Below are 22,134 nucleotides of genomic sequence, written 5' to 3'. Positions count from 1 at the left end.
GGGGAGGGGGGGCGCGGGGGGAAGGGGAAGAGGAGGGATGGGGGTGAAAAAACCATCAATCCACAATACCAACACCAAATCAAACCAGTACAAGAAGCTACACACTGTAGAGCTTCCCATTTTCGTGAATTTGAACGAGCCGAGTTTCAGGATCAAGCTCCCAGACAAATAAAAACATCCTCACCACGCACCAAAATGCGCAGTGTCAGAAGCAGCAGGCCCACGAGGGCGCGCAGGCAGCGGCTCCGCCAGCGGCACTACCCCCATCAGCGACGGCTTTCACCTCGAATCCCGGCGCCAGATTACCTCGAGAGGCCCCAGCTCGCCCCCTCTCTGCCGCGGAGACAGCGGGCACACCCCGCGGGGCAATCCCGGCCCTCTCGGCGGGACCCGCTGGGCCGAGGGCCCCGTTCCCGCCGGGCCGCCCTGGGGGCTGGGCGGGGGAGCCCGAAAGAGCGGCGGATATCGGCGGAGACGCGCCAGAGCACAGGCTTTGAAAATAAATTAATTAATTAATTTTAAAAAAGGCCCCCTACGGTCAAACCCAAAGAGGCCCTTGTCTCTGGGTTAGCAACAGGTGCCCAGTGCCCGCCGGGTGAAGGCGGACCCGCGGCCCACAGGCCGCCTCGGCGGTTCAAACGCCGCGCCACGGCGGCCCGCTCCGGCCAGGGCTCGGCCCCCCGCGTTGCGGCGGCTCCCCGGCCGGGCCGAGCCGGGCAGGCCCGGCTACCGCAGCGTCGGCCCCGCTGCCGCGCAGGCCACGCTCCCCCCGCCTGCCCACGGCCGCCCCCGGCCCACTCTCGGGACCCCGCCAGCCTCGGCCAAGGATACTTGTTGCACGGCTCTCTGCGTGGTGGTGTCCGGGGACTGGGACTCCTTGAGCAGTTGCAGGATCTGCTGGAGCCCCTGCTCGTCGGGCTTCCACTCGTACTCCATCTTGGCTGTCTGGAAAACAGCAGACAACAGGCGACCGCGGTTGGCGGCGCGGCAGGGCCCGGGCGGGGGCGGGCGGAGATGAAGGAAGGCCGAGCCAGGGAAGGGGCGCGGCAGTGCCCGCTCCGGCTCTTGTGCCCCTACGCACCCCAGCAGCCGCTGGATAGACGCAGGACACTGACCTGTTCCCGCTGCCTCCGCGCTGAGCAGAGACTGAGTCACGACGAATTTGTGATCCGGCCCGAAGAGCCGCCTCGCGTCCTGCTGGGTCCTAGCGCCGGGCACGGCTCCGCCCGCCCGGGCCGCCTCGGGGCCGCCGGCGCCGCCGTCCGCCTTTCCCCGGTGCGTCCCACACTGCCAGGAGCCTGCGGGCGACAGAACGCGAGTACCTCAATCCTGGCCGATGGGAAACGGGGAGCCTACGCCGCCCACCCGAGAAGAGACAGAAAGCTCCAGCGAATGGGACAGGCGAGGAGCAAAGGGGCGCCCCGGGCCCGGCCCAGCCCCCTGGGATAGCGCCCGGCAACGAGTGCGAGGCTCCCGCCTTCCCACGGAAGAAAAGTGCGGGCGCGAAATCAGACCCCGGGGTCAGGAACGTGGTACCTGCTGCACTTCTACGCCATTTGGCTGAATGCTGAACAGATCTCAGAAGTTCCCAATTCCACGTGTAAAGAGGGAACAGGACGAAGTACGCATGGAAGTAGGGAGAGGTTGGGTGCAAACTCCGAAGAAACTGCTTTGAATATCTACTGTGTCTTAAACTTAGCCCCAAAATATATCACAGGAGATCTCGGGTTAAAATTAATAATTTAGATACATATGTATATATGTAAAATGTGCACTACATATGTATGTATATAGTTATTTTATGTATTATACTAACAGAAGAATACATGCTGTTTAAAACTGGTCTAAAGCATGAAAGTGAAAGCCAGTAATTCTCTGATTTTTATAATCTTACTTTCAGTCAGCGCATAAGCACCTCACTTGACATGAAAACTAGCTTCTGTTGCTTCTGCTGCAGTACAGAACTCAGTTGAAACATTGCAATCTCAGCCGTAACAACTGTTCAGAAGCATTGAGGACAAGGAACAATACTGATTCCTAAGGGGGCATCCCAGATAATATGCTGTATGGCTCTTTGTCTCACCTCCCCAACACTGACTGTCTAGTCCAAGGTGCTAAGAAGTGTCCCTAGCTAACTTTGTTCTATTACTATGTGACACTATTATTGAAGGAGACAAAATCAGTATTTCAACTACTATTGTAGTTATCACAGGAGTTTTTGCGAGACTACAAAAGCTGAGCACCTCTTGAGAGTTTGCAGCACCTAAACAAGATGAAGTCAGTAAGGTAGGTACATAAAGATATGCCACTATGAAAAAGCAGGCACAAGATTTACATGAGATTTTTCTGATCAGGGTGAATCTCCACTCATTTCCCTCCAGTATAGGAATATGTCAAAACAAAAGGATTTTGATACAGACCATTAAAAACTGATGTTAATTGCTCCCACTGTATGGGCAGGAGAGATCTTTCTGGGATGCATGCAGAGATAAAACAGATGAAAGCTGAAGTCCAACAAATCAGGGAAGAGCTAATGTGGGCCTCATTCACCTAACTGTGCCTTAGTAGTAAGGTTGTAGAAACTTGATTTTTCTTTAAGACTTCTGTCTCACATCTGTCAAGTTTGTTTGATTAGAGCTTCAAAAATTACTATTCAGAAATTTTGACGCAAGGATTATATCTGTCCAATATTATCTGGAAATCAAGTGTGTTAAAGAAGAAAAACATTAAAGATGGGAAACAAGGGAAAGAAAGAAGATTGAGAGACAGAATAGGAAAGAGCAGGTAGAGAAGCATGGCATGGATCCATAAGTAAGAAGAATGTAAGTTTCCTTTCCAAGAATGTAACTAGAATTCAATCCTGGTAAGAATGTCTACTTCTGCAGTGGAAAGGACAGAAAAAAGCCTACAAACTGAAGTATGAATGGGAGCCTCTTCAGAAGACCTCTAGTGGAGATGTCTAAGTGCTTTACATTATCATCCTCCAAGACAGGTTAGAATAATTTATGAGACATTATCAAGATGAGAAGGTATTCTGCAAGACAAGGTGTCTCCTTCAGCTTCTATACATGAAATCTGTATGAAACCTGAGGAGGAACCTATCTCTAGTCCTCCAAATTATGTAAGGAAGCAGAAATCAAAATAATTACACTGACACAAGGAAAAAACCTTCAGGTTGAAAGCATTACAGGAAAAAAAAAAAAAACAGAGAGAGAAAATGTTTATTTCTGTATTGCTTTTATATACCTGCATGCTATGCCTTTTTTGTTTTCTGCTACCTGTTTTCCCCAAGGAAGAATTTTCTTGTATAGAAAGGAAATCAGAATCAATGTTAAACATAATACCCAAGGCATGAATGCTACCCTCCAAAACACAGCCTGGTTCATCCCACTTAATCAGCAAAATGCAGCAGAACTAAATTTGACACACTTCATCTATATAATTTAAGATCACAGAAGTACTCTGAAGAGAGAAGCCTTATAAATGCTGAGAAATATTTGATTTCTCTGTTATCCAGACTTCAGATGTCATGCACTAGCCATAATCCACTATTAACACAATGTGTAATATTGAAAACAAACAAACACAACAATTACATGCCCAAACACCTGTATCTTTAAGATATTTCTCTCTTCACAGACCTTGCAATTTTCTACTTAAGTGTCCACAAAAAGCCTATAAAATGTTTTTTCTTCTGTTTTCTTGACCTCTTCCATTTCCCTCCCAGAATTCCCCATTAAGGCTGAAATGACACATACTGGCATACAAGGAAACAAAAGAAATGGCTACAATATGTACTGCTGCGAAATGTTTCAAAATCCAGGTTTTTTAGAGTAGTAGCTGTGAATGTATGAAACAGGCTTTGATTCTTGCTTCTTCCCAAGGTGATTAACCCAAATTTTTTTCTCCAAAGTGTCCTTACCATCACATTGGAGTGCATTTGGTGCTTGGTCTTTTATCTCTCCTGTTGCTTTTCATTATGTTATAAACAGATGCCAACAGGAACTTGGATTAGAATCTGGTTTCTGACACATACAGACAGAACAAACAGGAGATTCATAACAGAATACTCACCCCATCCCTCCATAGTCTCAGTGTACTTACAGAAGAAACAGGAAACTGGTGCAAATCCGTCCCAACAAGCAGCCAAAAAAGAGACTGAGATCTGCACTGCTAGTAAGAGGTCCCACCCTTCGAATGCCATAGACTCCAAGCTGTACATTTGGAAACTACAACTTTTCATTGCCAGTGGTTTTGAAATTAGTTTCAAGTAATTATTCTCTAATAAAAATTAATTCTCAAAATAGTCCTTATTTCAGACAGTCTCAGCCACTTAACCCTTTAGAAAAAAATTTCCCATTCTTTATTTTTATTCCATTGGTAATATTGGAATTTTTAAAAATTTTTTGAGAGAATTCTAATAGCATTCTTCTTGCCATAAAATTCAGGCACTGTAACCCATAATACTGGTATTTCATAATGGTAATCAATCATTCAATCAATTGCTAAAATCCAGCCTTCTGAATTTCCCCACAAACTGCTTACATGCACAGAGGAAATAACACATATTCCATAACAGCTTTCTGTGTAAACCCTCTTATGTCAAGCTAAGACTGATGCAGATTAAGAAAAGCAGAAAAATAGCTCTCATAACACAGAATAAATGTGTTTATGTGAAGGAGCTCATGCAGAATAGCTACTGCTATACTATTTTGCAATGCTTTGTGCCTGGAGACATGTGCTAAGCTTTTACTTCAAAAGAATACTGGTAGTCCTCACATGCAACATATCAAATGAGCATGCATTCTAAGACATTTGATGCAGTCTGAGTCCAGCCATATGATACAAGATTAACATTTATTACACAATTAATTTGAAGTCTTAGGAAGAAGACAGTTTGACCCTGTGAAACACCAGAGAGGTTACTAAGGAGATGCTATGAAGACATGTGAAAGGATTTTGTGTTCCAGACTGAAATGTCTAGGAAATTAATTTTCTACTTTTGCAGGGATGATTGTAATGATATAAGGATTGTTTTAAACAGAAACAAAGCAAACTTTAGAAAAATATTTTTAAGATGGAGTCTCAACATTAATTTGTGTTGTATAAAAATTGGAGACAGAAGAGGCTATAGGCTTACTGTTTTCTAATGCAGCACTAACCAATTCCACTATTGCAAGTGTAATTCTGTTGAAGGTAGAACTTTGTGGTTAAGACTGACACACAGAGTATTAACTTGCCAAATGGAGTGGAATCTCTTCCTGGAAACAAAGGTTGCAAAAACCCCCTGATTTTTAAGAGCTCTTCAATGTCACAATGGATGAAAAAAGACCAAGAGGAAAACCACCTAGCCAAAGATTAACCAAATTCAACATGATGCATCATATAATAATAAACCTTGGTCTAAAGAAAAAAGTTGTGTGAAATGTACCAAACTAAGAATGTGCTGCATTGGTAGGGTTAAGATTATCTTAAAAAATAACTTTTTTTTCATATCTATAGACAGAATTTATTTACCTCTGGAGCAATTTGACAACAACATTCAAGGCAGCAAATGTCTGGGCTTTGAGGTAATATAACTTCAGATTTGTGTACCGTTAACTGACCTTTGTTTCCTACTGTTATTCATTCTCTCTGGTCAGTAGGTCTAGGAGCCAAATAAGCTGAAGAAACTGAGAGAAATGTTAGCTTTCTACCCTCCTGAGATAATTCTACCTAGAGGTCATTTTTGTCTTATGTTGTGTATGAAACCAGAAATTGTGTATGTGTACAAATGTTCGCATAGTACAACACCTCGTAATGAAGCTGAACTCAAATTTCCTGGAGCACTGGGATTTCAATATTCAAGGCAAATAATTCTGTAATGTGATTTGCTGTCTGTAGAACACCATCTATTTAATGATAGACTTTTTCTGAGGGTATCTACAGTTACAATAACATATCTGCTTATGAAATCTGTTACACTGTTGCCAGTGTGAAAGGGAGAGCTGTTATGGCTCATTATTGTTGCAGTCACGGTCCATGAATTCATGGCTTCTTTTCTCAAAAGTGAGGAGCAGTATTTCTTTTTGCAGATAATGTCTGTAAAAGCCTGCACTGTGGAATCCCATCGAACAGATGAAACAGCACTCAAGAAAACTGACAGCCTGTAATTCCACTCTACTGACAGAAGTGCATTCCCTCTTTATTTAATGAATACCTCATCTCATGCATCAAATGAGCATAGAGGAAAGAGCACAGCAATATAGTTTCCATATATACGAAGGTACAAAACCATCACACCCTTGCAGATAAAATGAATGACTGGCCTCAGCATGCACTAACATTTCTTGTTTTGTAGAACAATTAAGACTTAATTCAAATTAGGATAACAAACACCCATATATAGCACAGGCTTATTACAGGTCAGAACTGAAACCCAAATCTCTTGCTGTTTATGGGTTCAATTAGACACACAACATTTTCAGCTACAAGGACAAAAACCTGCCAAGCTTTCACCAACTACAAAATCATCACAAGCATTTTGATTTCAAATTCTGCTTTGACAGGATGAAACACCATTCTTATCATTAATGAAATGTCCAGCTGAATGAAGTAGAAGACAGTGAAAAACTGCAAAGATCTAGACTTAAAAGGCCTTTGATCAACTAATCTAGACAAGGACGTACCATCTCTTCAAATGTATCAGTATGAGAGGACAAAACGAAATGACCTTAAGCTGAGACAGGCAAGATTCTGATACTAGAAAAAAAATTTCACTGTTAGGGTGGTCAAGCATTGTAACAGGTTGCCCAAGGAGGTGCTGGAGTCACCATCCCTGAAGGTGTTCAACAGGCATCTGGACCTGGCACTGGGTGATGTAGTTTAGTGGTGACAGTGGTTGTGGATGGTTGGACTGGATGAGTTTTTAGGTCCCTTCCAATCTTGATGATTCTATGATAATTTCATTTCCACAGCCAGAGATACCAAGTGGAAAAACAGGCTAATGATTTGCCCTACTGTAATCACACACGTTGGATACTAAAATGGCAGAACACGCTTTTAATGCTGGCAGTCAGAAAACAATCTGAAACTCAGTGGAGAGCTGTTTGAGAAAAACATTACCTTCATGAAGTTGTGACAAAAAACACCAGATCAATCAGCTGAAATCTTAAATGGTAAAGGGAGTAAGTGGGTGAAAGGATGAAAGGCATCATTCTTGCAAGTCCAGTCTTATTTAAATCTCTACTGTCAAATTTTATGTCTGAAATCCAGCTTTTTGCCTCCTTAAAATTCTTTTAAGCATTACTAATGTCAAGTGCATATGAACCCTATTCTACTCCCTACTTAAAGAATACAGTAAGATTTCTTTCTCTGAGCTATATGATGCAAAGCAACTGGTATCTGCTGGAGGATTTTTGCTGAAGTTCACTTTTTCTAATTGGTAATTCAGGCTTCCCCAAGATGCAGAAAAAAATCAAAATGATACACAGCTTTTGAACCTGTTCCTTGTGATAGATCAGAATGCAGACTTTTGAAAACATCTGAGGAAACTAGCAGATTCAATTTACAAACGAAGTCACAACTGAAAAAAACCATATACGTGGATAGGTATAAGGCTGTGAAAAAAGATGCAGTCCCTGAAATTCTAGCATTCACTTTCTTTCAGTTATATGTTCATTCTTATCAACTAACAGAGATTAATACAAATGAAGACACTAACAGATGCATAATTCCTGTTTTGACTTACTGCATGGTTGAGAAGGTGGTCCCTGCAAATCCTGGAGGGAAAGTCATACAGTGAGAGACTCCATGGTGCCTGTTCCTCTCACGGTGGCTCACCCAAGACAGACAGGGCCTGTGCATGAGCCCTGGTGGCATAGGCACATGATAAACATCTGTTGTTTTTGTTTTACAATAATGTTTGTAGACAAAATCATTCCTGCTACTAAATATAGCAAATGTAAAGGAGATTACACCTCATCATGGGACAGTGTCAAATTTGGGGAAGTTCTTGGCCCTGAAAAGAATGCATTGTTTATTTAAAATAATGTTATTCACCACTATTTAAAAAAAACCTTAATCTAAGTAAGTGGTGATCTGTTTTTAAGCTAATGTTAAAAAAAATCTGCACCATGATGAACCAAAATACATCATAGTTCTCCAACTGTTGTCATTATGTAGGTGTTTATAAACCAACCAAGTTTTGTGCAAAATATATATAAAGTACTGATATATACCCCATTAAATAGTTCACTAATTTAAATTCCTTTTTGTACAACATCTTAACAATCATAAAAAATAGTAATACATTAGAGGGTAAAAATTAGGACTCTCACTAAATAAGAAAGAGAATTTGTAAAGGTGCTGAAGACCTTTTGCTAGTAGGAAGAAGTAACAAATACTATTCAAATGGCATATGTATTTTTAAGTATGTTTTGATGCATAAATGAGGTAAAAACAATCCATTGTGGAAAAGAAAAGCTAAATTAAAACCAAATACAAAAAAATTAAATCTCTTGACCTTCCAATTTAAATTATTAAAATTAGTTATTTTACACTGTTTAAATCATACCACTGACTTTTCATAATATACACCCACTGTAAAGAAACCAACTATAAAGTCAACTCAAAATACTGAGAAGTGTCCTCTGGAAAGCCCACCAGGCATAATTTGGAATTCAGTACAGGGTTCAAGGCAAAAATGATATTGGGAGCCTAAGACCTGATTAATCAGGATTAGGTGTTATTTTTACTTCTTGGCAAAATACCTTGCATCCCAGGGTACACAGAATTCAGAACCACACACTCATCCACTTTCCTCCCAGTCTTTTCCTAAACACTCTATGTGTTTCAAAACCTTTACACACAGAACACGCATTAAGACATGCACGTGTCAGTGACACTAGCACTGTCTGATCTGTCATTGGTGACAACACTGGTGCTTTGGTGATACTTGCAATACTGACAGCAATAGTGCTGGCTAAAACATCATCACTGGTCATTGTAATAGAATGCTAGCGTATCTTTCCCTGCATAGCTGATGAATTTCCTTACTGCAGTGAGTGGCTTATTTAAGGTTCTTAAGATACTGTTGCCTCAAGGAAATAGCAGTAATTCAGTTTCTATTAGTCCCTGTATGTCTCCAATGAGCAGTTATTTGTCCTGATTAGGGATAAATGGGTCATATATGAGCTGGCAGGTACACAAGTGGAAGATCTACCTTCAGAACCTTCAGCAAGAAACTGCAATTCAATCTTACCAGTAAGCCTGAGAACAGGGTGTTCTCTAATCTCTAATGTCAGATAAATATTGTGAAATTACATCCTTGTGGAAAAGAGTGAGGAAATAATTACTGATCTGGAATGGAGCTCCTTCCAAAAGAAAATGTGTTCATCAGTGAGAGCAGTCAAATGCTCAAATCATTCACATAAACAAAAGGATTATACACTACCCATCCTAATCAAAGAAGCAAAACTTTTAAGGTAAATAAGGAAATAGAACATATTGATCTTAATGAGAATGCCGAAGAATGACTGCACACTCCTTTTCAAGCCTCATATGAACAAGGGAGTAAAAAACAATGATGGATGATAAAGGCAGAAGTACTACCACCCCCAAACTGTTTCTGCATCTATACACACAGTGGAATTTGCAGACACATCAAAACCAATGTTTTTGCCTTCTCTGAATATCAGTATTTTCAGATGGTAAGAAATTATGAGTTGAATGTATGATTGTTTAATACAACAAACAGTTACAATACAAGTGCTTCAAGATTAACTTGGCAGAAATTTTGTGAGACAACTACAGAAGAACAGAGAAATGTCTGTCTTATTAAAGACAGATTATTGATACAAATTAAAACAGTATTAAAAATTCCTAAAGAAAATTTCTAGTTTTCATCTGACCAAAGAAATACAACTGACTAGATATTGTGGCAAGGAAAGATCTTAGGACTGAAGACTGTTTCAATTAATAGATGCACCGTGAATATCTAATAGAAATGGCCAGTGGAAAAATGCTTCAACTTTTTCAGTTTAAGCATATTCAGTCATATTCTAAATGCTCTTGAATATGACATCTGAAGATGAGGGTTTACAGAGGTCTCAGATGTCCAATTAAACAAGATATTCAAGTTGCTATAGTTTGAAGCCAACAGATATCATGTAAGAAAACTGTAACAGAGTTCCTCTACACACATCTTCATGGCCTTTTCCAGCAATGACTGTTAAGAGATCACTGACTAATTACAGGTAAGACTGTGGACTTATACTGTCTAGTTTAAAAAAGGCACAAATACAGGAAGCAATTTAAAACCAAAAGTATAACAGTTTAATTCTTACTGTATTCTCTCATTTCTAGCCTTGTTCTTTTAAAGGTATTCTCACAACTGTGGCTGTGAGATCAGTTTTGAAGCAATGTTGAACCAGTGTAAAGGAAATTGCAAACAAGTCTGAAGGCATGCAATTCACCTTGCCTAAGCTCCTGTGCTGAAGTGGCTACATAGCTGTTTCTGCACAGATAGATTGTTACTGTACAGATGAATGATCCCATAAAATTCCTTGGGAAGTTTAATGCAACCTTAATCAACTTGCTACCAGTTTCCTTAGCAATTCTTTTAGCTTTCTGGTTAAAATGCAGCATTTCATGAAAGAAGAAGCATTAGAAACCAAAAATTAAATTATAAGTACATTATGCATTCAGGTTAGACAAGGAACATAGGCTTAAAGAATCTGAACATATAAAAATGTTGTTAGATGAGGATTTGACTGTAATTCTTATTTAAGTTGTAAATTTTTTACATTTTAGTAATTTAAATACTTTTATGTTGGTTTGTGGAGGATATTAAAATGTATTTGAATCAGAGACTACTTGCTGTGATCAGTTCCTTAGTCTAAATATGCATATTGTATATTAATTCCCTTAAAATGTTACTAACAAAAAAAAAAAAAAAAAAAAAAAAAAAAAAAAAAAAAAAAAAATCAAGGTTTTTAAAGGTTTGGTTTTCTTTTTGCCTTGCCCAAAGATAAAATAAATTTATTTAGTGGAGAAACTGTAATTTAAAATAATTCAATCTGCCTTAAATGCACAGGGCATATAATAAAATGAAGGCCACTTAAATACATTTTTAATAAAAACAAGTCGCAAATCACTTCACCAACTCCACTAAATAAACTTGCTGGCATTCTAGTATCATCTTTGTCCTAAAAAAGTAATGCAATCAGTACATGAAATATAAATCTATGAAGAGTTTAAACTAAAGTCACAGGCTAAACTGGCTATAGCCAAAAGAATAAATTAACATGTCTCCCCTATATAACAGTTCTTATACATTATCACAATGCAGAACATGGGTTTTTTCTCCTGCTAGTGATTTTATGATCTTCACCTTGAGGACCAATTTACTGACCCGCACCATGCTTTCTCATATGATACCCTTTAAAATGTGTAATGCAAAAGGCATTCCAAGATACCTTCTACCCTTTCGCACATTTAATGTGGAAATTCTCCTTAGGTGAAATATTCACAGATGTTTTAAGTCTCTCTCTTACTTCTTATTCTCCCTGTATTTGCCTACTGGAAAACATTTATATTCTATTTTGTAATTCAGTTGTAAACCATATGCAGAAAAGGCTCCATATGCAGATGTTTTGTTAAACATATGACACATTAGAGCCTCATATGTAGGGCTCCTGGGCACTACCATAAGTAAAAATTAAATATGAAATTATATATTAAATTGAAAAAAAGCTATTTTCTGCATAATACGGCAGCCAAGTTTTTTTAACTTCTCTCAAATTAACTTCAATAACAAAACTGACTGTTTGACAATGTCTTATATACAAATGAATGTCTTATATACAAATGAAAACACTTCTATAAAACATGGTCTTGCCTGATGATTTAACACTGAGAGTTAAAGCTGTTCAGCATGGGTAAGATCAATATTGATTTTAATATTTTTTCAGAATTTCAAAATCAAAAATAAAAGTCTAACTGAGGAAATCAGAGGTTAGTTTCAAACACATTTACAACTAAATTAGCATAATCTTAAAGGATGTTTGTATAATAAATAGTTTTCTCTATATAACGGTTACTGAAAATGCCAACTGATAGCTGAGGTAAAAATGTGTTTGCCTTCTTTCAGACCTACCTATAACAGGGCTGAAGTAATTAATCTGCATACTGCTGTTGCAATGGAGTAATGAATTTTATTGTTTTACAATGATATCATCTTCTGGAGTACCCAAGGATTAAATTGCAATGAAAATGTTACACTATATCTAACCACTCTGAACTTGAGGTACCTCTTTGTAAGCTCCACAGAAGACACTAGAAGGGATGGATGTTGCAGAGCTCAAGACCATGTAGTACAGCACCTTTTCTAGAATTCCTTCTGACATGTAGTATTTTATCAGCAATAACAAATTCTCAAATTATTTTTTAATGTCTCACCTTCCTATTTATCACTTTATCATATTTAATTCTAAGACTTAGGATTTTTGCTATTATGTCTGAAAAAACAAGAGCAAGAAGAAAATGTGAAGAAAAATAGAAATATTATTTTCTATTATTGTTCTTCCTACCTGTAAAATTTTAGAACCAAATATATAGAAATATTGCCTTTTATTTGCAAAAATACCAAGTCAGATTAGGAATAATTCACAGGCAAACATTTCAAATTTCCACCATGGTTTAGGTCCAACTTGTATGTCTTCACACAATTCAGGATAGTTATTTGTTTCCAGGGGTATACTCTTTCTCCCAAGCTCCAAGAAGTAACTGTGGTTAAGAAATTGTCCTTATGTTAAATTAAATTTGCATTATTACCCAAAGCAACACTTACAAAGAGATCATCAAAAGGCAGCCTCTCCTATCTCATTTAACCTTAAAATAAAAAAAATTTAAAAAAAAAAAGAGAGAGAGAGAGAATCGCACCCCAGTGGAGCTAAAACTATCAAAGGCTCGCTATGATCCATTAGCCATGTTACGTAGAACAAAAAGAAACAAGGTAAGGACAGTATTCTCAATTGTCTGGTGATTCTCAATCTCATGTGCTGATACAAAAATTCAACTATTAAAATATTTAAAATAGTAGAAAATGCAGTTTTATATAGTCTATTAATTTTCTCATAGCTAAAATAAATATTTAATCTTTATAACATTGTACAACAATATCTGAAATTAAAAATAGAAACAACAAACAAAACAATCCACAGCTGAACACTGTGGTGTTTATATGCAAGACTAACCTAGAATTCTCTTTTCAGCATCATCTTTTCCACCCCACATCTGAAAAGACTGCAACTGGAAGTAGCAACCAAAACACAGCATACCTTGAAATGTACAATGCAAATAAGGGATGCTTTGAATACTGCCAATTGTGCTGTATTTCATTTGTGTTTGCTATTTTGATTCTGTGTAATCACAAAGAAATTAAGAGAACCACTGGAATGGACAAGGTTTAAGACAGGATTCCTTGCTAAACTGAGAAACATACTATCATCACAGATTGTAAAATATATTACAAGTACTTATTGGCTCAGAAAACCAACAGTTACCTCCTGGGGGAATAGGGATTCTCCAGAAGCAAGGAATTGTGAAGTTACAGTGTGTTACACTTTTTAGTGGAGAAACGGAAGGAGACTATACGAAGTCTTTTATGGATACATGGAACATTTCGGAAGGAGGTGTCTGAACTCATTTGTCAATGTAATCGAATGATCAAATAAATTCTTATTTATGGAATGTTAAAAAATGTTAAGACAGGAAGATATCTGAAATATATTTGCACTTAGGGCATATATGCTCTCTGTGTTACAGAGAATAATGAAACAACATTAAGCTTTTTTAAACCAACCACTTCCCCTCATCAATTGACCTACTTCCATTCCTTTTTCAACAGGCTCCAAAAGCATCTCTGCTCCAGACACCAATGTGGAGTCTGTTTTCTCACATACAAGCAAAGAATGCAACTACATGAGTCTTGTATTCTTTTTAATGTGATTCCTATTTGTTCAAAAGCTCCCATTCAAAGCTCATCTTGCTTGGTTTTAACTACTTTTCATGGGTCAGATTCAACAACTGAAGCTTCTGCCTCTTACGCAACATTCATCTATTTGCATTACACTTAATGGACTGCAGTCACTCCTGATTTCTAAAGACAAGGCTTGGGGCCTGTCTGCACAAGGAAAAATAATTTATTTTAATTTAAGGTTGGCTTTTTTTTTCCTGATGGATTGACTCAAGAAACACTGATGTAAAACAGACTGAAATATCTGTTTGGATTTTTGCACTGATTTAGCTTATCTAGTAGAAGAAGCAATGTGTTCTTTTTAGTCTCTGATGAAAATTACTCTTGGCTTTCCATGCTTGCCTGCTACTGATTTTCCTTCCTTGTCTATAAAAAAGGTGGCTAAACTGTAGCACAAATGCCACTTATGACTGTTTCCATGCTACATTCAAAATTTAACTGAGCCACAGATTCTGTGTCTCACTGCTCCTATACAGCCAGCATAGCAATGGCGCCTTGGCCTCCATAAAACCTGTGGGAACAGTTAGGAACTACTGCAGACACCACCCACATTCAACACAATGAACAGCTCTGCTGTCCCCACACAGAATGCACTTCTGGTTCAGGATAGAAGAAGAGGACCAAGACACAGTAAAGTAGGAAGAACAGTATTAAGGAGGTACATGAATGCAGGGGAAGCCAAAGTTCCACTTTTTCTTTCTGGAAGTCAAGGTTGATGATATGGGTATGTGGAGGAGAAATTACATGACTGAAGTCTGAAATAAAGAATAAACTTTTATGGGTGCAAGAACAGATAGAAAAGCTTAAATGTGAAGAGAAAAAAAAAAAAAAAAGCAATGTAAGCTTGAATGATAGGAACGTGCAGTAGGGAAGGTGGGAGAAGAGCCACAGATGAGGCTCTGGTTTGGCATGGTTGGAAAAGCATGACCCTGGATGCCAGAAGTGACTGATGATGATGATCATATACCTACTAAGTTTGGGAACATCTGGTCTGTCCTATCACACCATCATTTCTGCAAGTGTGCTCTTTTTGAATTCTAAGACAGTAAGCATCTTTGTACCACCTATTTTCTATTCTCTGCTGAAAACATTTTGTCTTGTCTTTTCTTCTTTCATATATAGCACTGACCTAATATTTAAACTAACTTAGTGGAAGGCTCACCATAAGCAGCATGTTATCAGTATTTAAGGGTATCACACAATGACTTGCAGAAAATGCTCTACAAAATTAAATTACTTAATAGAAGAATAATTTAAGAGTATGATTCTATAGTCAAGGTTTAAAATGCAAAAATTTTCTTTAAACACAAATTTTATTTCATTTATGCCTTGAAATTTGACTCGCATAGACAAGGACATACACACTAGATGCAGACATATACACACAAACTCAAAATTTCAAATGCATTCAGTACATGGGAAATTAACAAACAATTGGTTTTCAATTGTTTAAATTTCACTCTGGAGCCTTGTTTGGAAAAGAAAACCCTCTAAAGGCTAAAAGTGACATTTGGAGGTTTATTTCATATTGTTAGTAGAAAAAGCCATATTCCATGGCATCCATGTATACAAGCATAAATATGTACAGTGTTTTATCATGTACATGACAGGTCACACACATAAACAGTGGATCTACACAACTATATCTCTTTCAATGAGACATTTAAAATAATTTCAGTATGACTTGTATAATATAGCTATATTAGTATATTTCTGTATATGAATGTATTATTATTTATATATGTACAATACATGCAATAAAAACATTGTATAGTATATATCTGAAATCTATCAATGTATGTAGAAAAGCTACCACAATTATCCAAATCAATACTGTAAAACAGTGAGTGGAAAGCAGTGGATTCAGTGATTGGAGCATACTACTGTAACATGTACTTAAATACTTGTAGAATTTGGAACTAAATTAATGGGTGGAATTTATTTCTGTGATCAAAACTGATCACAACATATTAAGGCATGAAAGTAACAGAAAAGCAGTCCTAGCCTTTCAAACACAAAACAAAGAAAAAATCCTCCCTGTTTTATGTTACTGTCACAACTTGATGATAACACACTGATCAGTGCATATCAAGTTCATAAAACTGTTGTAAATTTGTTATGACATAAACCTTTTTTATGACACTGACAACACTGGATCCATGACAGAAGATCTTTATTATTAAGACATTTAAAAGATAAAATATCAGTCTCTATTTCAGCCCCAGTCTTTAACTGGGAAGATTCTGAACACCAGCTTTGATGGAGGAGGATTGTACTTGGCCTTCCCTCCACTCTCCTTTGTAGCCATAGCATCTTGGTGTGTCTGAAGTATGAACAGGATGTACTCTACCACAGAGCACTGCCAGTATGCTGAACAGTTCTGTGCATACCTATCACGTGACTATAAAAGGTTTCAGGCCCCATCCCTGAAGCTAAAAATTAAGGACACATACCTGCTTTATTGAATATCCACATAAAAGAACTCCTTAACTGGATTCTAAATAAATACAACAGAAAAGTGTGTCAGATAAACCAGTAAAAGCCTACATTCATAAAGCCATTATTATGTTGTCTTAACCTCCCTGTCACAAGGCATAGCTCAATTTAGCAGCTATGCTTGCACCTGTATTAGTCAATGAAAGGTGCCATCGCCTGTTTCCAACAGTAATCATGGTCCTTAGTCAATATTCATTCTAATCTAAGCTCTCCTCCTTTAACACAGTCAATATACTGCTTTTAATCTGTCTTTGCACCATCATAACTATTCTTTTTCTTACCCTGCTTTGAGTATAAGCTAGCTAAATCTTGAAAAATGCATTCTTAAGTAATTTTGATAATACAGAAACTATTCTTCTCAACCGTAGGCACCTTTCTCCATCCTCCCACATACCACTCAAAAATAACTACAGTTCACACAGCAGATGTAGAGTGAAGACTTATGGGCTCAGTTTCCAATTCTATCAAAGGCTCCTTTTAAGAGTTTGGGTATATGACTCTTTTTTTCTGTTCAATTACTCATTTACAGAAGGAACAAAAGTCAACTTTTTATTCAACGCGGATTGTAAGGATTTAACCACACCTTTGATGTATTCGAATGTCACATTAAGGAGTACTTAACTATGCAAGAGGACAAGCAAACAGGTTAAGCTGTGGTGGCCTGAATTCATCGCAGAACAAACCTCAGAGTAGTAGGAAGATTTCTCAGGTCTCGAGCAGAAAGTCAAGTGAGAGGAATTATAACCTTCACAGCAAGGAAACAAATATATGGCAGACTAATCAGCCCAGAAAGCGTTCTTGTCCTTTGTACAGTCACCCCACAGAAGGTTCACAAGTTCCACTGTCAATTTCCACTGAGTACCTAAATTAACGACCTTCCTATGCAAACGAAAGTACTAGACAATCACGAGATTTCTTGCCTAATATTTCGGAACAAAAATTTAAAACCCCACCGACGAAAATCGGTACAGAAGGACCCCACACATGCCAGAAACCACTGTAGGAAATAGGGCCACGTTCCTCTATCCTGAAGCGACTTTCACTTTCCGGCACAATGCTGCGGAGAGGCGCCAGCCGTCACTCCGGGAGGAGCCGGCGGAAAGAGGGGGCTGGAGGGGGTATCTGGGGGTCTGCCCGGATCCTCAGGTTCCAGCTGCTGCCTACCCCGTAACTCCATCCATCCATCCATCCATCCATCCATCCATCCATCCATCCATCCATCCATCCAGCCGTCCGTCCAGCCGTCCGTCCATCCCCGGTAAGAGCGGAAGAGGCAGCCCACGGCCGAGACCCCACCGGCTCCCCGCCCAACAGCACTGCGAAGGCCCGTGACATCGGCCGGGGCACGCGGCGGTGCTGGGGACTACTGGGGATGGGACGTCCCACCCCGCCCCTCGCAACCCGGACACGTACCCACACCATCCCAGAGCCCGGCGGCAGGGGAGTGGCGAGGGAGCGGCCCGACCTCTCCCTCCGCAGCTCCGGCGGCGCCGCTCCGGCCCCCGAAATGGCTGAACAAAGGCAACCTCTCTCGGCCGCCGCCGCCCCTCGATTGGCCGCGGGGCGGGGCCGGGGGCGGGGGCGCCGCTGCCCCGGTCACCCTGGCAACGGCGGGCGGGATGGAGGCGGCGGTGAAATGGCCGCCCGGCCCTGCCCGGCCTCTCGCTGCCTCGGCCTGGCCCCCCAGCTCTAACGGCTGCTGCACAGGACTGCTTTCGCTTGGGCCCCGCCAGGCTCCCCAGGCCGGCCTCCTCTCCCCGCACCCCCTCACGCCCGCAGCCCTCCGGCCGCAGCTGCAGCTGCACCAAAAGTAACAGAGAATCAAAAATGAGGCTGAGGGCTAGAGAGCAAAGGTGCAGCGCCCTGCTTTCCTCTTAGGCAGGTAGTGCAAGTGCTCGCACAGGGTCTTCCCAATGGACTGAGTGAATGGATTGAAAGCAGCACTGTGAAAAAGGACTTGGCGGTACTGGTGTATGAAAAATGACATGATCTGCCAAGGTGCATTTGCAGCCCAAAGACAATTGAACACTGGGCTGCATCAAAAAACATGAGGCCAGCAGGTTGAGGAAGGTGATTCTTCCCCTCTGGCTTCTATATCTAGCTCTGGAGTCCTCATGCCAGAAAGGCATGGACGTGTTGGAACAGGTCCAGAGGAGAGTATTTCCAACACAAACCACTGTATTCTGTAATTCTCTGATGTGTGGCCAGTTGTCGTGGCAAGAAGACCACAGCATGTTTGTTCATGGCTGTGGGCACCCCAACAAGTTGCAGTAGCAATCTCTAATTGTGCTGCCGTCCTATCTCCTTGACTGTAAGCACTAGCTACTTTTTTATTAAACAGTGAAAGCTGATAATTTTCACCCAATTTCTAAAGCTTATAGACCATTTAGAAAAGCACGTTCTTGAAACAAACTCAGTTGGTAACTTTTCTTATGGTCCTGTTGTGTGTCTTCATGGAAACTCATGGTCTTCTCTCAATCCTCATTTAAACAATCCTCTCAGTCTGCCTCTTTGGTATACACATAACCCATCCACAACCCCACATACTACTATGATTTCACAACAACAAAAGCTTTTGACAGTGTCTTCCATAAATGGGGCTTCCCAGCCGCTTGTCTAAGTCAGCACTCAAATGTTGCTGCATAAGTTCAGCTCTAGTATTGTGCCACACTACATTTCCTAATTATTGCAGAGGAAAATTTGAAAACACAACTGGTCTGAACACCAGAATTTCATACTCATAATACATTAATTGTCTATTACTTCAATTACCTCAATTTGTTTGTTTTCCTGAGATCTGTCTGGTAATCTTGCAAATACTAACACTTCAGTACTATGTACTGAAGGAAGATCTCGCGCAGGAAGATGTGTTACGTACACATTCAAAATGCTTCTTCCCTCTATTGAAACTCCTGCCCACAGTCAAATTACATACTAATTATTTTCCTTGAGTAATATTTTACTGTGTATTTTTCTGAGCAGATTGTAATATAGTTATATACTGAATTGTGATTTATGCCTTAATACTTACACCTGTAACAATCACGGTAAATTCATTATGTCATAATAAAATATCTCCGCTTACAGGAAAGTAGGTATGTGGGGCTGTATCTTCCAGTTTAGCCTTCCTGAGTACAGAACATATGTCCTATAGCTTACTTCCACCTTTGTCAGCAATCTGCTGGCAAAGTCCTGGCCTGTTTTCCTTCTGAAGAGATTGTGTGATCATGGTCTGCCTGGATGCCCAATCCTCCGCTCTTCTCTCCCTGACAGTTTTCAACCTGTTAGTCAGCTGCAGTCAAATCTGACACATGAGGGTCTCCAAAATATAACAAAGTCCAAGTCTTGAGATAAACAGGAGGGAGTCAGCTGTAGAAGAGGGGCTGTGCTTATGAGGAAATGTTGGAACTGATCAAAGGAAGGGATAGTTTCTGCCTGTTTGATATCCTGCCAGTTCATCAGTACCAACATACTAGTTGGTTCAGCCCACACACATAATTTAAAATGAGAATTGCAATACTGTTTCAGGCCCAGCTGTCTGCCCAAAGATGTGGGAGTGAGCTCGTGGTAATTTTTTATTTAGGGTTTATTTGATATGGAGAGGAGAGCTACAAATACTCAAATCGTGGTGCATGTTCTGGTACCTAAAACAGCTGTTTTAAACTAATTCATAGTACAAGAAAGCTACAAAAGCAGCATAGTCAACTACTCAAGTATTCCTCTAAAGGGGACAGAGAAACCTCTGTGGCCACACTGCCACTCTACATCACAATCTCCAATTGCCAAACTGCTTTTTTGGTGGCATAATTAAAATTATTCAGGCCCATTGTGTCCTTCCACTAGCTAGAGATCAAGAAATGGAAGAATGAAAGATAAGATCTACCTTTACCCAGATTTGAGATAAATTCAGATTACTAACTTCCTGACAACTTTCTGAAGATTTCTTTCTTTAAATAAAATGAAATATTAGAAACAGGCAATGAATTTTCAGTTAGCTATACTTCATTGAAATGCATTTTCAGACCTGATGCACTAGTCTGCTGTACTTAAACAAGGCAAATAAATCTATAATCTATGTATCCCTTTTACTCTAGTGATAGATTACTGCAGAGTATGTTTAAATAGTTTTGCTTTCCATGCACACTTGGAAGAAATCATCTGTGAAAGGCATCTTCCATACAAAAGAAGGTCCTTCCTTGGTGGTCTGTTTCAGTTGCTGATTGTGTTCTGTCAACAAAACATGAAGTAAACAGGTTATTGCAAAATTAGCATTGTCTCCATGGCACTGATGTCTTTTGGGATGGTAAGGTACATAGCTATTTGATGCAGCCTAGTCATGATAGCACATAGCAAGCCAGAGCTAATTTATCTCTTTTCTGAGTATAATAATTTTGACTGAGAAAGCCAAAGGTCTGTGCTAAACAATTCATAAGTTTATTTGAAACCAGCTTAATTCTACGTTGTGCTAGTAATGCATTATACAGACATACATTTAATTTTTTGAAAATTTTAGACTGCAAGTCTGTCTGTGTGACTGCAAATTGTTTTTAGGAGCATACTTAGCTACTTTCACTATCATTTTTTATCATTTGTTGGTTTTTAAGCACCTGAGTTTTCTTGACAGGATCAAGCATGGAGATTCATCACCTAAAAGAATGGAGATACATAATTTCATAGTAATAAAGGAAGCTGTATGGTTCCCATGAAAATTTGCCCTCCAGCTTACAAAGAATGACTTAAGTGAATTTTTGAAGAGTTGTATAGAGGAATCGGAAACAATCTGAGGTGCTCTACAGATGCTGATAAAGTGTCGTGTAATTTTTTTGATTTTGTCTTCTATTTATAATTAAGTGTAAAGTTAGGATTGAATAAAACCTAGAAATCAATGTAAAGTGAGTTTGCAATTTTGAAAGAAGCAGGTGGAAGAGGTATTACTGCCAAATACATATCAGTGAGATAACAATTTACATAGTCACGGACCATGTTTCAATGCTAGTATCACTGCTTTGTTGATTATCAAAGCCAAGAGGATGTGTTTTCATCTTATAACATGCATGAAGTTAGGAGACAGCTGAAGTTCTGTGGGCAATTTACAAAAGCCCTTTCTGAGAGCAAAATGAAGAAGTGCTACCCAGTGTTGCACCTCTGGTTTATGGCTGCTAGACTGTAGAGACAAAAAACTGCAGGGAAATGTGTACTCCATACCAGTATGAATGGTGCTAAATTGTGTCTCCAAGGCTTTTTTATAGCCTGAGTGTGGGAGGGAGGGAGGGAGGGAGGGAAGGAAGGAAGGAAGGAAGGAAGGAAGGAATATATAAGAAGTAAATCAAAATGTACATATTCATGTACAGTTAATTCCTATCATAAAATGAAGCAGGATTTTTTTCGACAATATGCAGTTTCTATATTTTGGAAGCATTATATATGAAGACAAAGTAAGATGATAACCTTGGCCAAGACCTTGTCACTAAATGTGAGAAATACAGGATTAACCAGCTTTGCTGGTTAGACAGAAATAACACAAATTACTTGATTTCATAGGCATGATTAATTTATATCATAGACAAAATTTTGAATAGATTTTCAGTATTGTCCAGTTACAAATTTAATTATTTCCTGGT

The 22,134-nt window shown here is 39.4% G+C and overlaps 1 protein-coding gene across 3 annotated transcripts in view; it reads right to left on the bottom strand.

Annotated features, from left to right (window-relative positions):
• The window catches only part of TNPO1 (transportin 1), a 70,296-nt gene extending 52,275 nt beyond the window's left edge, over positions 1-18,021 (bottom strand). The window contains exons 1-2 of one of the 3 annotated variants that reach the window (XM_041426903.1): positions 17,927-18,021; positions 832-1,298 (exon numbers count right to left, since the gene is read on the bottom strand). In XM_041426903.1, the coding sequence (XP_041282837.1) occupies positions 832-936 (105 nt within the window). In that variant the 5' untranslated portion in view covers positions 937-1,298; positions 17,927-18,021. Of the gene's footprint in view, positions 1-831; positions 1,372-17,926 lie in introns of those variants that run through there. The other 2 variants (XM_041426901.1, XM_041426902.1) reach the window with 2 other exon arrangements.
• Positions 18,022-22,134: the final 4,113 nt, after the last annotated feature.

The sequence above is a fragment of the Onychostruthus taczanowskii genome, unplaced genomic scaffold, assembly GCF_017590055.1.
Source record: "Onychostruthus taczanowskii isolate IOZ18803 unplaced genomic scaffold, ASM1759005v1 scaffold96, whole genome shotgun sequence".
In the NCBI taxonomy this organism is placed as follows: Eukaryota; Metazoa; Chordata; class Aves; order Passeriformes; family Passeridae; genus Onychostruthus; species Onychostruthus taczanowskii.
The sequence above is the reverse complement of the archived record's forward strand: the minus strand, read 5'-3'. Positions and strand labels throughout refer to the sequence as shown.